Genomic DNA, 15,348 nt, shown 5'->3' with positions numbered 1-15,348 from the left:
TTATCCTTTGCTGACCTGGTGAGGAGAAAGACTTGACACTTCCGTTGACTTGTAAAATGCAATGAGAACGTCAGAGAGAGGTGGGTTCTGACAGACAGCCTCCTGAGTTCGAGTCCATATCTTAGCACTCTCCTACCACACCCTCTTAATAGAAGCCCCAGAGACCCTCTCAGACTGAAGATGTCTTCTAGCTGCAGGAGAACGCTGAGTTTGCACATGAGACAGCCTGGAAGTCTGGGGAGCTAACACCCTTGGAATCAGCCCTCAATCAATGGTGGATGAGAGTTAGCAGGTAAATATCTGAGCTTTCTTGTCTATGCGTAGGACACATCCGAGCTTTATACATACAGGTCCCAGAGGGTCCAGCAGGCCCCGCTTCACCTCTCACATCACTGCACTTCATCTTGGCTTCTCTTCCTGTCTCATTTTCCACTCCTCTACCAGCACTTCTCTGTATCTCCCTCTCCCCCTAAATTCTTGTCTCAGGGCCTGCTTCCGAGAGAAACCAACCTAAGACAGGGTCCTAGCACTATTTATCTACCTCTTTCCATGACTGTGGACAAAATATTCGTTGCCTGCTTTCTTGTCCACAGAGCATCAGCCAGGCTCAGGAACCTCCCAGGAATGGAATCGGAAATAAACACCTAATGTTTATAGTGGTGAAAAGAAAATGGTAGATGTTGACAAAGAATTGCTTTCTCGTATATCCCCACCCTGCTGCTGAGTGAGGAACTTGTCACAAAATGACCCATAGCCCTGACTCCTAGCCCTGCTTCACAAATGTGCAAATGCCCTCATGAAGTTCTGTCTTGGGCAACAGATCTTACCCACCCACTTCCCTCATCTGCAAGTCATCTTTCTGTTTCCTGCGCCAAATTTTAGAGGGCTTAAGCAGCTTTCCGATTTTACTCCTACAATGTAGTGCACTCAGCGACTCATGGCTGTGCAGCTGTCCTTGAGGGCATGTGGTAGGTTTCATTCTTAATTGAAATACACACCCAGTTGGCCACGTGGACCCTCCAGCTGAGAGCTAAGCCGGCCGAACAGCAAACTGGGATATTGCTAGAGTGAATGTTAGTGCCTCTGTGGAACAAAAGTGCACTGGGAGGCTGCCTTTGAAAACAGCTCTGTAGGCAGCAGGCAACCCTCAAAGACTTTCTCCCCACACAGTCCTGGGCCAGTTTCCTGGGATCAAGTGCCTGAGGCAAAGTGACTTGTTCACATGAGGTCAGGGTTGGGAACTTGGAGATGCTGTTTACTGCAAGGTTCTTAGGAAGAGCCCATTCTCATCACTTGGGGGTCGTTCTTTGATTTTTTTTTTTCCATTTCCTTCTTATTTTAGAAGGAACCCATCTATCAAAGTGTTTTAAATCACTGGAATGTTCACTTCTAACACAAAACTTAGTTTGTATTTAGAAACCATTTCTAAAACTTGAGTGGTGATTTGAGCTAAAATGAGTAGTGTGACATGGATATCAAGCATAGCCCATTGAGAATGTGGCCTTGGGGAAGCAAGAAAGAGGTACAGGACACGGGTTAAATTTCCAACTCTGTTCTTACTAGGTAGGTGACTTTGGGCAAGTCACTCTTACCTCTTAAATAGGGTAATAATACCTATCTCACAGAGCTGTCAAGGCTGAAAAGAAATAAAAAGCACGTTTAAATCACACAGCGCTATACAAGTGTGAATTATTTCTGTTAACTTCATTGTTTACCTCAGTTGGATTTGGATCTGTGTTTCGAGGAAGTGTAATTCTAGGAGATCATCCACTTCAGCTCTTTTTCTGTATAAAGTAAATATATTGTATGTTTTTCTTTTGTTTTATGTATGTCTATAAGTTTTCTGAAATTATTTTTGGAATACACTGGCATAGAGACCATGAATGAATGAGTTGAATGAGTGAATGAGTTAGTCTATGGAGGTGTCAATCTAGCACTGCTAATAAACATTAAATGTGCTAAGCAAACAAGGTCAGAAGAAAGGTCTTAGCTTGTAGCCTTGCTTTAAAAATGGCACCATGGGGCTTCCCTGGTGGCGCAGTGGTTGAGAGTCCGCCTGCCGATGCAGGGGACACGGGTTCGTGCCCTGGTCCGGGAGGATCCCACATGCCGCGGAGCAGCTGGCCCCGTGAGCCATGGCCGCTGAGCCTGCGTGTCCGGAGCCTGTGCTCTGCAGCGGGAGAGGCCGCAACAGTGAGAGGCCCGCATACCGCAAAAAAAAAAAAAAAAAATGGCACCATGTTCTGTGAAATAACTGAACAGAAAAATGTAATTCTATTGTCTTTTTCACCAGTTCTACCTTAAAATCATTAACTCCTTTCAAATGTATGAGCCAGAGTTTTAAAAAGAGGATTAATGAATATAAGAACTACTGTTATTAACATTCTTCAGAAGTGAGTGGCCCTAACCAAGTACAATGGTCTTTTGGTAAATCTGCTTCCTGTGAAAAAGAAAGAAAATCAAATCATCGGCATAATAGAAGAGTAAATCAGATGCACATTTCCCCTTCTTTTGTTTGCTTCTTTTTGCCATTTGTGCTGTCTGCACCTGCGGTCCTCACACCTGGGGAATGAATTTTGTAGACCTCAGGGTGAGAGATACCTTCACCGTTTTGATTGTTACCTGCTCCGAAGGGTGGTTTGGGAAAAATGAGGGACACACATTCTGGAGTGAGGTTCCCATGAGTGGACCAGGTTACAAAGGTTTGGTTTATATCTCACCCTCTGCAGTAGATTGAGGGGGTGCCTCAGGATGCAACTGGAAGCCAAACTCTTTTCTTGAGGGTGGAGAAACATACAGCTCTACTACCACCAATGACCTAATGCAGTGGTGTTTCGTAAGGTCACCAATGAGGTTTTCATTTAAAATCTGGGAATTGACTCCAAACGCCCAGATACTTAAATTCATTAGCCATTTCAAAGAGGCATGTTGTAAACAGGAAGTGCTCAAATGAAATCGGGCATGCAGTGCCCACCTCAGGACCCAGATCATGTGAGATTTGAATAGTTTTCTGTAGACTTTATAGAGAGTGGTGTATTGGGGATGAACTGAATAGGGACAAAACGACAAAATTATTCAAAGAAATAGCCCTGAGGGAAAGTGGTGACAGGCAAAAAAATCAGTGGAGGATTAGTTTTTTTAGGAAAAATACTCAACTAGCCTGTGAGTGTCACACAAGCATGTTTAATCTCAAACATCTGAACCGAGCGTGCATTTTCAAGCAATGGTGGAAATTGTGGATAGGTTGAATGGAAACAAAAAAGCTTGAAGTTGAATCTGGCTCATTAAAATAGTGCATATCAATATCTGAAATGAAAACTGACGATTATCTTGGTTTGAACTTGCAGCTCCTGGCTAAGCACAAATGCTTGCCATGGGAGGAAGTGTTGCGGCTGGAGGAGGTGCAGGCCAAGCTGGAGGTCAGTCTGGAAGAAATGTTGTTGATCACAGAAGATACCCTTCACTCTGAACCCTATAGCCCTGAGGAGATCTGCAGGTGTCTGGGAATTAGCCTGCAGGAACTCAAGACCCAAATCCTGAGTCCAAACACTCAAGACGGTGAGTCTGCTGGAGAAAATAAGGGCATGGGTTGTTTCCCCACTCACAGATGGAAAGTTTCCAATGTCCCTATGGATTATACTGATTTTGAAGCATGCTTGAGGGAATTTGGAGAACATGTGTGTTTCGGCAAACTTAATTATCTAGATTCTTGGCTTCATTAAATTCATTCATTCATTTATTAACAAACATTTCCTGGTCTGCTATATGCCAGATTTTCTGGCGAGGCAAAGGTGAATAATACATACTTCCTGCCCTCAAGAAGTTCGTAATTCACCATTGTAATTCTCCCTCTCTGGCCTATGGCAACCACAGAATTACAGTGGGTAGGGTAAATTCACTGGCAGCGTCATGCACTTTTCCAAATGTGAGCCCAACTCAGTTTAGGGGTCAAAAACCAAAGTGATGATCTAATAATATTTTAAATGTACATTTATAGTTTATTTTGCTGTTTAAAATTTTTTTTTCTGTTGGGAAGCATCTTGTAGCACCTAGGATAAGTTATGTTACCTTCTTCGGTGAATTTCAACAACAAAGTATTTCTCACTAGAATTAAATCAGGATATTATACTAACCTCTCTGGTCTGAGTGTCCATGAGCAGCACATATGATCCTTGTCATGCAGTTGGTATACTTTGTTTCTAGTTCTGTGATTGCCTGTTTTGAAGATAATGGATAATAGGACATGTACTTCATAGTGTTATGGAACAAATCGAGTCCCGCTGCTCTCTGCTTACAAAATCAATTATGTGCTCACAAATGCTGGTAGAAAGGAAAGGTGCCTTTAATCAGAATGCCGGCAATCTGGGGAAATGGTGGACTCAGCATCCCTCAGAAGCCATCTCCGGGCTTCCCTGGTGGCGCAGTGGTTGAGAGTCCGCCTGCCGATGCAGGGGACACAGGTTCGTGCCCCAGTCCGGGAAGATCCCACGTGCCGCGGAGCGGCTGGGCCCGTGAGCCATGACCGCGCTGAGCCTGCGCGTCCGGAGCCTGTGATCCGCAACGGGAGAGGCCACAGCAGTGAGAGGCACGTGTACCGCAAAACAAACAAACAAACAAACAAACAAAAAACATCTCCGAAGATTCTGCTAGGCCATGAAATCTTTTAAAGGGAAACAGAAAAGTAATCCCAGTTAATCATTGAGATGGGGGTCAGAGTTGTTGCCATCCCTCACTGCCTGCAGGCTTGTGTGCAGGCTTGTTGACCCCTCCTGATCTTCCTCTAGATGTTATCTTGTTCACACAGTTTGATCAGGAGATTACTGAAGGGGAAGCTAGGGAAGAGATCTGGTCATCTGCTAATTACTTATTCTTCATTTCTACTTTGATCAATGGAAAGAACCAACAAGTTAGGCAGGGTTTTGTGTGATTAAAAGATTTGAAAGGTGTGCTTGGGCCTGAGATGAGTAGAGCATGGGCCTGCCTGGTTTAAGAGTTAGTTACAATATAACTTTGCTAATGTGACAAGAACAGGGGCTTCCTGCTGAGGGTGGTTTCCTGCAAAGAGCTGCTTACATATCCCCACTTATCAGAACATCATTCCATTTCTATGGGATTAGGGGTGAAGGTCTATCTTCTGTACCTTCTTCATTCTGACATAGGGTGCTGTATTCTCAGAGTGGAAGGTGTCATCATGGGTCTATAGCATCTCGTTGCTGACAATTTTAGTTGTCCACTTACATATATAGGCAGAGCAAACCACAATTATTTTGATGCCCACAAAGATATAGATTATTATGAGCAATAATGTTAATCCCATTCTCTTGAGGCCAGTTCTTGGAATTGTGCTAGCGATAGACTCAGTACTGCTCAAGTTGGAGTAGCTTATGTCATGGCTACAGCTGGCCACCATGCAGTTAGCTGTTTTCTCTGGTGACAGTTATAGTATCTGTGAAACAACTCAGGAACGTACATCAGACACTGAGTCTCTGACTCTATTGTCCTAGTCATTAACTTCTTGGTTTTGTAATGGGGGGGAGGAGGGTACTGCAGGGTTCTGCTCAGTTCCAATAGGATGTCAAAATATTGTGAAATATAAAGCAAATGGTTCTTTTTTTTTCAAATTAATGTTTTTTATTGGAGTATACTTGATTTACAATGTTGTGTTAGTTTCTGCTGTACAGCAAAGCGAATCAGCCATACATATACATATATCCACTCTCTTCTAGACTCCATTCCCATATAGGTCATTAGAGCACTGAATAGAGTTCCCTGGGCTATACAGTAGGTTCTCATTAGTTATCTTTTATATGTAATAGTGTGTATATGTCAATTCAAATGGTTCTTTTGTAGGGTGGGGTTTATGTCACTGAGGTGAAGTGAAAAAAAAAATTTACAATTCAATAAGCTCCTCTTTTTCTCATCCTTTTTTTTTTCTCATACCTACTTTTCTCATTATTATACTACTTACATAAAAAGATCTAGGTTAGAGCAGTGCTCATGACTGCTGTGGAACAACATTCTGGAACACCAAGAAGTCGTCACTGCTTAGGGTTGAAACTTGTGGCCCACTTAAGTGTGGAAGTTTTTTCTGTTTGCCTGCTGTTTCCGGTAATATTGTATTTATACTTATAACATGAGAAACCTCAGATGGAGGCCAGGTAAGGGTTGGAGGTACAGGCTAGAACCTTGGAGAAGCTTCTCTTCTTAGAAGTAAAGGTTATCTATTTGTGAGACTTCATTGCTGGGGGCAGGGACATCTGGCTAAGATCCAACAGTCTCTTGAGGTGGAGTTCAGGGGTGGGAGCTTAGCACAAAGATCAGGGCCCCATGTCCATCCCATTGACTTCGGTTCTGAAACTGGTTTTTGAGTGCCTGCAGTGGATTTGCCTGCCAAGTAAAGGCTTGAAGGCTGCAACTGCTGAGGGCTTTAGGATAAGATAAGGGAAAAAGTTTTCCTTGAGGGCAGGGAGAAGGTTTTGGTTTCCAACATCATTAGATCCAATTTAATTTGATGAACATTTATTGAATTTCTAGATGAACAAACTGGCTTACAGTCCTAATCAGACTTACCACCTGTTTTTGTAGAATAGCCTCTTGCTGGAATACAGCCATATATGGGCTATGGCTACTTTTGCACTGCAAAAGCAGAGTTGAGTAGTTGTGACAGAGTCTAAATAGCTCACAAAATCTAAAATATTTGCTATCTGGTCCTTGGCAGAGAAAGTTTGCTGACACCATTCCAGAAAGGCAGTAGACCAAAGGATAGCCATACCACCTGGATTAAGATCTCCGGCTTCTTTACTTACCACACTTGGGACTAGAATTGCAAATTCTTAACCTTTCTGTTATCTTAGTTTTACCACGAAATAGGCATAATAGGAAGAAGTACTTAAAGAAGTAGTCAGTGTAATGTGCTAGAAACAATGCTTGGTAATGTAGGTGCTTTTAAATGTCAGCTACTTCTGTTATTTCTCTTCCCTCTCCTTCCCCTCCTCTAGGCCTTGAGGCTGAGCATTGGGAACACGGAGATAAACACAACAGGGTTTGATACTCAGGGAGTTTACGAAATAGTAGTGGAAACAGATAAAGAAAAGAACTGATCCAGCATAAAGTAATGAGTGCAGTGAGGGAGGTGTTCTTGGGTCTAGGGAGATCAGAAAAGAAAGAAGTCAGAGCCGGTTTTACTAAGGAGACAGCAACCAGACAAAAGTGGAATAAATAGAAATTTCCTAGGTAGACAGGCAGTCGGAAAGACTCCCGAGCAGACAAAACAGCAGGTATAGAGGCAGGGAGGAGTAAGAGAGGATGTCCAGAGACCTACAGATAGTTGAGTGTTCTTGAAAACAATGTACATAGTGGTGAGTGATATATCAGGTTGAGTTTGTAGATAGGCCCAGATCACCAACACCTTGTTAAATACTGTGTGTAAGTGTTTTAATGAAATGTTTATTGAGTGACGAAGTTGGGTAGGTCTTTGGATAGGGAGAGCTTCCAGGGGAATAGTCTTTAGTTTTTGACTTAAGACATCATCCAGTTTCTTTAATTCAGCAAATATATGTGTTAACTTCACTGGGTTGGGTATTATGCTGGATGCTGGGATACAGATAAGCAGGACATGATCTCTACCTTATAGTGTCCTAGTGTCTAACTGGGGAGAGTGCCACAGAACAGTCACAGTAAAAAATACCCACTGTTAATAAGAGTATTTATCAGGAGTCCTGAGAGTATGGAGGAGAGAGTGCCTAAATGCCTAGAGAATGTGCCTTGAATTTAAGCTGGATCTGAAAAGAAAGTTATGGCCTTCCCAGGCTGAGAGAGGTGACCGGCCATTCCAGGCAAAGAGTAGAGCCTGGAAGACAGAAACATGAGGTGTGGGGTATTTGAAAACATGTGTCAAGAGGCATTGTGTGCAGTATGAGTTGGATGCCAAAAATACTGGCTAAAGGGATGCCAGTTCTACTCTCCATTGCAGAAATGCCTGAAATGGGGAATTGTTGGTGGATATCTCAACGAGTAGATTCTCAAGACTATAAAGGAGAGTTCAGTTGGAATTGATGATTGCCTGTGTCTAGAAAGGAAGGGAAGGAGGGAGGAGAGAAACGGAAGAAGGAAAGGAATAGAAGATAAGGAAGGCTGACGTATGGATGCTGGGAAAGTTAGGGAATGTAGTATGGGAAATGATTTTGGAGGCAAGATGATGAGTTTCTGGTGATATGGTAAGGCATCTAAATACAGATATAGAGCAAATAAAGACCCAAACTATATAATTAGATTTTGGAATTTTTGGTTAAGAGGCAAAGAAACCTTAATAGATATTGAGAATATTCACTGTCAAATGATCTTCTTAAAGCAGTCTTTTCATGGTGTTACTTTTTAGTTCAGAAACCTTTAGAGGCCCATCATTACCTCATTGCCTAAACTCTTTAACGTGGATATTAAATTTCTCCTCAATTTGGCCTTAACTCTGTTCTGTCCTGTCTCCTGTTTGAGCCCATACGTGCCCATTTGGACAGTGTTGTCCTGGCTTAACCATTCCACTCACTAACTGCCTCTTGGTCTTCCTTCTGGACCTTTAATCCTAAACATCACTGCCCTTTCCTCTTTTCTGAAACAGTTCCTACCTATCGTATAAACTCAGTATAATTCTTATCTGTATCCTTCTCTGTCTGAAGCCTGTTCTTTCTCTGTATCCCTGTTCCTTTTTCTCTGCATCTGCCTGTCTCCCCCACCCTCCACCCCTCTTTTGAATAAGCATTTCTGGGAATAAGTTAATTTCTCCGAAAACCTTGGAAAACACAAAGGATAATTTGCTAATCATAGGATATGCATTGCTATTTATGTATATATTTAAGTTTTGTCCCGCTAAAGAATAATGATTTCATTGTTTTTGTAAAAATGATGAATACTTAATCTTACCTCTTTATCTAAAATAACTTTCCTACTGGCCCACTTACATGACTTTCTATAATTTACTTAGGTTTATTGAGTGCAAACAAAACCTATGTTGATAGAATGAATCCATTTTGTAATTCTACCATCCTCAGAGGATTCCCCCTTTTGGTTTCATAATAAGTAAGTTTAAAAAAAACTATGAACATAAATCAGTCTGTGGGATTCTGGAGTCTCCTAGATTAATGTCACTTGATTTACTCTCTGAATCCAGCCATCTAACCTCAGCCAAATTTCCTGCTGAATTCTCTTGGCACACGGCTTTAACTTTAGAAATCAAAATCCATTTATATCTTTGCCTTGTTCCTTCTGAGTTTGTGCTTTGGTTGGCCTAAGACCTTAAATGAATGCTTCTATTACCCCTTTAGAAAATATGATTCTTATTGAATGTGGCACTGTCCTTAGACTGTAGGAGTGGAGGCACAGATGACGTGTGCCCCCAGCAGGGGACTCTGGAGAGTGCCACCACCCCTTTATTCCAGATGCCTACACTTTAACATGCTTAGTTTTGACTTGGACTGATTTTCCCATCATGGAAATCCATGCCTTTCTCAAAGGGATATGAAATCCAATGTTCTCTTTCTGCCAAAATTCCTTTGTTTCTTTACCTGGATATGAGTGTGAGTTGGGAGATGCTGACCTTGAGTTGAGGATACAAGGAGAGATGTTTACAGTCAAACTGAGGCTTGCAGCCTCTGCTAAACTAGCCAGCGTTCCAAAGGCCCATGTTATTTTCTTTTTCCAAATTTCCAAGAATTAGATTTAGAAATCCTTAGAGACCGTTGAAGTTAAACACACATACACACAAAAAGCAAAATTCTCAAATCCTTTAGACATTGTTTAGAATGGCTATAATCCATCACTAAGGACTGGTAGGGAAAAATTTAAGGATTACTGGTTAGGAAAAAATTTAAGGATTATTTGTCAGGCCTTGCTCACAGATAGGAATTATCTAAGAGTGTGGCATAATGTTTGGGTTTCTAGAAGTCAGGGCCAGGCTGATTTGGGAAGGGTGTTTCCTAAGGTGTGACCCCAGAGGAAAAGGTGAAACTGTGGTCAGAGCCAGGAGAGATGGGCACACGTATCTACCATGGGAGCAAAGTCAAGGACACATACTGGAGGTTAAACAGAGGAGTCCATGAGGGAGTAAATGGAAACTGAGGTAGAGACTGGGTCAGGTGGTGTGGGTGCTGGTTTAAGAAAGGGAGAATTTACTGGGAGCATTCCTTTCGGGACTGCTCAGCCTGTGCTCCGGGTTGGGTGGCCCTGCTGCTTAGATGCATTCTGCTGGGGTGGACACGAATCTCCTTGCTTGGATTACCAACTTTGCCTATGACCATGTGCTGACAGAGTGCTGTCCAGTTGCTGACTAATTTGTTTGCATCCTGTGATTTCCAAAGTCACGAGCGATAATCATGGCTTTTGAGCAAGTATAAGGCACTGGCATAGACTGCTCTTTAGGAAGACATACAGAGTAAAAAAAAAAAAAAAAAAACCCAAAAAACTTATTTATTTAGTTTATGGTTTATACATTACTCTTTACCTGCATTATCTGATTTGAATCTCACAATAACCCTGGGGCACATGGTTATCCTCATTTCACAGATGAGGAAACTGAGGTCATAGAGTTACATGTAGTTACAAAACTAGAGAGGTAGTAAGTGCTGGAGCCAGATCCCAAATCCCAGGCTTTTGATTTAATCCAACACTCCTGCTGCCAGCACTTTTTCTCTCAGCATATTAATCAGCTGGCTTTAGCAATCCTGTACTAAGTAAGGAAGGTAATATAAAGTTCTGATTTTTCTTGGCTATGGTTTTCTCTTGAAACTAAAGAGAGGTGATGAAGATAGGTTACCTTGTGGTGAAAGAGTTTCCTTTTGGCTATTTCCCATTCTGGTGCTTTTGCCTTAGAAGATGTAAAGCCGTGTGGCATCCAGTAGCTTGCTTTATCTAAGGAGCAAACTCAACTTGGCCAGAATGTGCATGAGCTCTTCTGTTACAGAAGAGCCATGAGAAGTGCTGTGGAATTTTCTCGTTTGATAAAAGTGTAGTCCTCATGGATTATCTCAGTTAACTCTAAGAAGAGTAGTTTATTTTTTATCTAATGGAGAAGTATAAAGGTACTTGGAGTCAGTCAGTAATTTCAATTTCCAGTTGTGTTCTCAATATCAAGGAAATTGATTTAAAAATAGCTCGTAAGATATCAGGTACTAAATTCTATGATTTCAACACATTCAGTTGTTGTTATTATAAGAAGTTTGAAGAAAAATTTTCTGTAAAGAGCCTAGAAGAAACTCCAAAGGACCTTTCTAGAGTTTACAGATATTGGTTGAGCAGAAATCCTTAAAATCTGTGTGATGGACTCCTAATAAGGCCAAATAAAAATGAGTCCTTTAGTTTTGTCTTTTGTTTTCATTTTTACAAGGTAATAGAGTCTTATGAAACAAAGTATAAAAGAATAAGTCAAATAACTATTTCTGTTATGCACAAAAGATATGCTTTAGTTGTTTTGGAAGACAAGTATGGGGAAAATTTGCTTTCACTTAGGTCTTTTTCCTTTCCCCCTCTGCCTAGTCTCTCCTTTTTGCGCCTCAGCTCCTGTTGACTTCTCAGCTGTCTGGCCACAGAGGGCAGGACCATGCCAGGAGTAAAGCTTCTTTAATTTCTAGGAAGAAATGGGCTGAACTGTTACCCCAAATTACTTGGGGATGAGACTTCCTTCCTGGGTTTTCCTCTTCCTCTTTCAGATGTGTGCATTATATACCCCTATTCACTGGTTCACCTTGCCTCTTCAGATATTTAAGGAACTGAAAATGCAATGCAAACATACTCTATTAAGTCTGATTTTAAAGACATGGCATCTTAAAAACCCAACTTCTGTAGGAACAGCAGAACAGTACCAGTGTGTAGGAATCACGTATGCAGCTGTGATATGTGCTGTGTACTGATTGGTGCCTGAGCCACGGACGGGTAGGCCAGAGCTCAGAATCTCCCTCTTATCCCACAGAGCCTTGTTTCTGGCTCCTGAGGCCATTCGGAGCCACAAAAGCCAGAGAATTCTGGAATTTTCATTCACTTGTGTGAGAGTTTTAAAAGAGCTAAAATGAAACAGATTCTGCAGGTACGTTTTGAAGACAAGTTGACCCCTGCAGTAGTCTTAAATACACTTGGTCATCTTAGACTGAGGCGGGCCCAGAATGAACCTATGAGCTTGATCGCCTCTTCATACCTGTACCTTCAAACCCTTGAGTTCCCCAAGTTTCTTGAGTTAATGTGATTTGGGCAGGGCCAGCAGTAGAAGATGTGGTAGAGAGTTAGACCAACGAGACTAAACATTTTCCTCTGTCAAACACTCTGATCATCTTTCCCAAAGAAGAAAATTTTCCTCCCTCTAGGAAGGTCATCCTTGTGTATTGACCATCAGCTTCAGGGAGACCGTGCATGCTTCAGGAAAGATGGAAGGGGATATCTGCTCTCCTAATAACAGCAACCCCGTAGACTCTGGTGACCTACAGCTATGAAAGCAAGCTGGAAACAGCTCTTGTAGCATCACATGAAATTCGCATACAGTAGTTGCCATAATGGCATTTCCCAGAAATAAATCCTGAAAGAGTCACAGCAGCTAAATGTGAGTCATGAGGCACCATCCTCCAGCAGCATCTGTATCCTTGAAAAAGTGTCCTTGTTTAGTGCTTTTCTATATTCCTGTGGTACCTAGCAAATGTTTGCTAAATGAATAAATGTGTTAAATTAATTTTCTTCTATTCATATGGAGAAGTAATGGGTAGGAGGCCAATTCAAGAAGACACTCAAAGTCCAGCTAGAGAGTGGTTATATCTAGCCTTTAAGAAAATCTCTTCATGTACATTAATGATATTATTAACAATAACTAACATTGAGCACTTAACTATGTGACAAGCACTATTCTAAGTACTTTTAAAACATTTGCTATACCTGTTTGTTAACATGGTCCTCATGTTCCTCACGTTCAGAGTACCTACATGAAATGGTTCTTTCCAAGGCTGTAAACTGTGTCATAAACACATTCGGGGCTTCCCTGGTGGCGCAGTGGTTGAGAGTCCGCCTACCGATGCAGGGGACACGGATTCGTGCCCTGGTCCGGGAAGATCCCACATGCAGCGGAGCGGCTGGGCCTGTGAACCATGGCTGCCGAGCCTGTGCGTCCGGAGCCTGTGCTCCGCAGCGGGAGAGGCCACAGCAGTGAGAGGCCCGCGTACCGCAAAAAAAAAACCCAACAAAACAAAACAAAACAAACAAACAAAACACATTCAGACGCACACATTTCAGTACTGATGTATTCCCAGCTCCTTCTCCCCGCTCTCCCCAGCTCTCCTCATCTGCTCACACTGTTGAGATGTGATAGTCGAACTTCCTCTAGTGAATAAGGAATTTTTTGGTAGGTGTTGTTTTTGTTTGTTTGAAATTCTGTTTAAAAGACAAAAGCAAATGCATTTGGCCATTACAATTCTAATTAGGTTTGTGTTCACTGACATAACTGTTAACACTGATGAATATTACTTTTTTGTTCTGTAAACAGAGAGTGTTACCAAGGTTTTCCAGCCAAGAGAACATTCTGTCTTGCATCTCAGAGCTTTTGAAAGTGGTCTTTTAATTCACATATGGGCTTTTCCTTAAAACGTTTCAAATCTATGTAAGTGAAATATAGCACAGGTTACATAGATTTAATTTAGAGGAACCTAAAGAATAAGGACTAGCGTCGGATGGTTTTGATGCTATAGGAACATTCCATAAGGTAGGTTCCAATATTTTGCTACTTTACAGATGAGGAAACCAAGGCACAGAACAATTAATTAACTTGCCCAAGCTCACGCAGCTAAAAGTAGCAGAGTTGGGATTCAAACCCATGTAGTCTAACCCTGGAGACCTCCCCCTACAATCTTAACTATTATGTGACCTGAGGCTGTCAGTCAGGGTTCTATCAGAGAAAGGGATTTGTTATATAGATTTGACCACATGCAATTGTGAAAGCTGTTTGAACAGTCTCCATAAGGCTATATATCTTTGCATCTGGTGCTGAAGCCTGAAGCCAGTAGGAAAGATAACCAGGTAGTGATGATGGATGTGAAGTGGGGGAGAGCAAGGACAAGCCAGAGCCCATGAAGGTGCACTGGAACCAGGGTCAGACTCTCACCACCTCCAGGTCTCCCACTTTGATGATACCGGTGTCCTGCAGCAGAAGCCAAGCATGTACCTGGTCCAAGAGTAGGAGAAGCTGAAGGAAGGGCCAGTGGGGCCTGGAGGTGCCATGGACCTGGCCGCTGCTCCATGCCAGCAGATGTGGGATACCAGTGAAAACCAGTTTACTTTCTCATATAAAAATATGAAGTTGACATTTCTTTCCAGATATCTGGGGTGACAGATATTGTTCTTGACCAAATTCCAAATTATTTTCGCTTAATAATTAGACCTACTGTGACATGTTTTGAAGTTGCACATCTCTCTCATACTGGCATTTTATCTGCACTTTTTCTGGTGAAAGCCTTCTTAGTCCTGGTGGTTTATCATTTTCTTCCCTGTCTTGTGGCGTTCACTCAGTCTCTTTTCAGGAAGCCGTCATTCTAGAATCTTAGGGCATGGTCCAGGAAAATATCTCCTGCTGTTCGATATTAGTTATTTACTTCCTATCCTTTGTTATTTTTCAAAGTACCTAGCTTCAGGTGGAAGAAAGTTTCCTAATAAGAACTTCTAAATTAGAAACTGTATACCTCTTCCTACTCATGTAAATTTGTTCCCAATTTGTTTCCATTCAAGTCAGCAGAGGTGAGTTACTATCCATGTATCTAGTGATTTTTGCAGATTATTGCCAAATATCAATTGTAATGACAACAAAAATTATTATCCATTGTATCTGTATAGACATTCACAGTTTTTTAAATTGAAGTATAGTTGCTGTAAAATATTATATATTACAGGTATATAGCATAGTGATTCACAATTTTTAAAGGTTATACTCCATTTATAGTTATTATAAAATATTGGCTATATTTCTCATGTAGTACAATATACCCTTGTAGCTTATTTTATACCTAATAGTTTGTACCTCTTACTCCCCCACCTCTATATTGCCCCTCCTCTTTTCCCCCTCCCCACTGGTAACCATTAGTTTGTTCTCTATATCTGTGACTCTGCTTTTTTTTGTTGTTGTTAAATCTACTAGTTTGTTGTATTTTTTAGATTCTACATATAAGTGATATCATACAGTATTTGTCTTTCTCTGTCTGATTTATTTCACTTAGCATAATGCCCTCCAAGTCCATCCATGTTGCTGCACATGGCAAAATTTCATTCTTTTTTATGGCTGAGTAGTATTCCATTGTGTGTGTGTGTGTGTGTGTGTGTGTGTGTGTGTGTGTGTGT

At 41.6% G+C, this 15,348-nt stretch overlaps 1 protein-coding gene across 4 annotated transcripts in view; it reads left to right on the top strand.

Moving 5' to 3' along the window:
- The window catches only part of GALK2 (galactokinase 2), a 141,116-nt gene that overhangs the window by 89,782 nt on the left and 35,986 nt on the right, over nt 1-15,348 (top strand). For all 4 annotated transcript variants that reach the window (XM_029237200.1, XM_029237201.1, XM_029237202.1 and 1 more), the window contains one exon: nt 3,348-3,558. In XM_029237200.1, the coding sequence (XP_029093033.1) occupies nt 3,348-3,558 (211 nt within the window). The remainder of the gene's footprint in view (nt 1-3,347; nt 3,559-15,348) is intronic.

This window comes from Monodon monoceros, unplaced genomic scaffold, assembly GCF_005190385.1.
Source record: "Monodon monoceros isolate NGI ecotype Baffin Bay Population unplaced genomic scaffold, NGI_Narwhal_1 Super_Scaffold_21, whole genome shotgun sequence".
NCBI classification, from domain to species: domain Eukaryota; kingdom Metazoa; phylum Chordata; class Mammalia; order Artiodactyla; family Monodontidae; genus Monodon; species Monodon monoceros.
The sequence above is the reverse complement of the archived record's forward strand: the minus strand, read 5'-3'. Positions and strand labels throughout refer to the sequence as shown.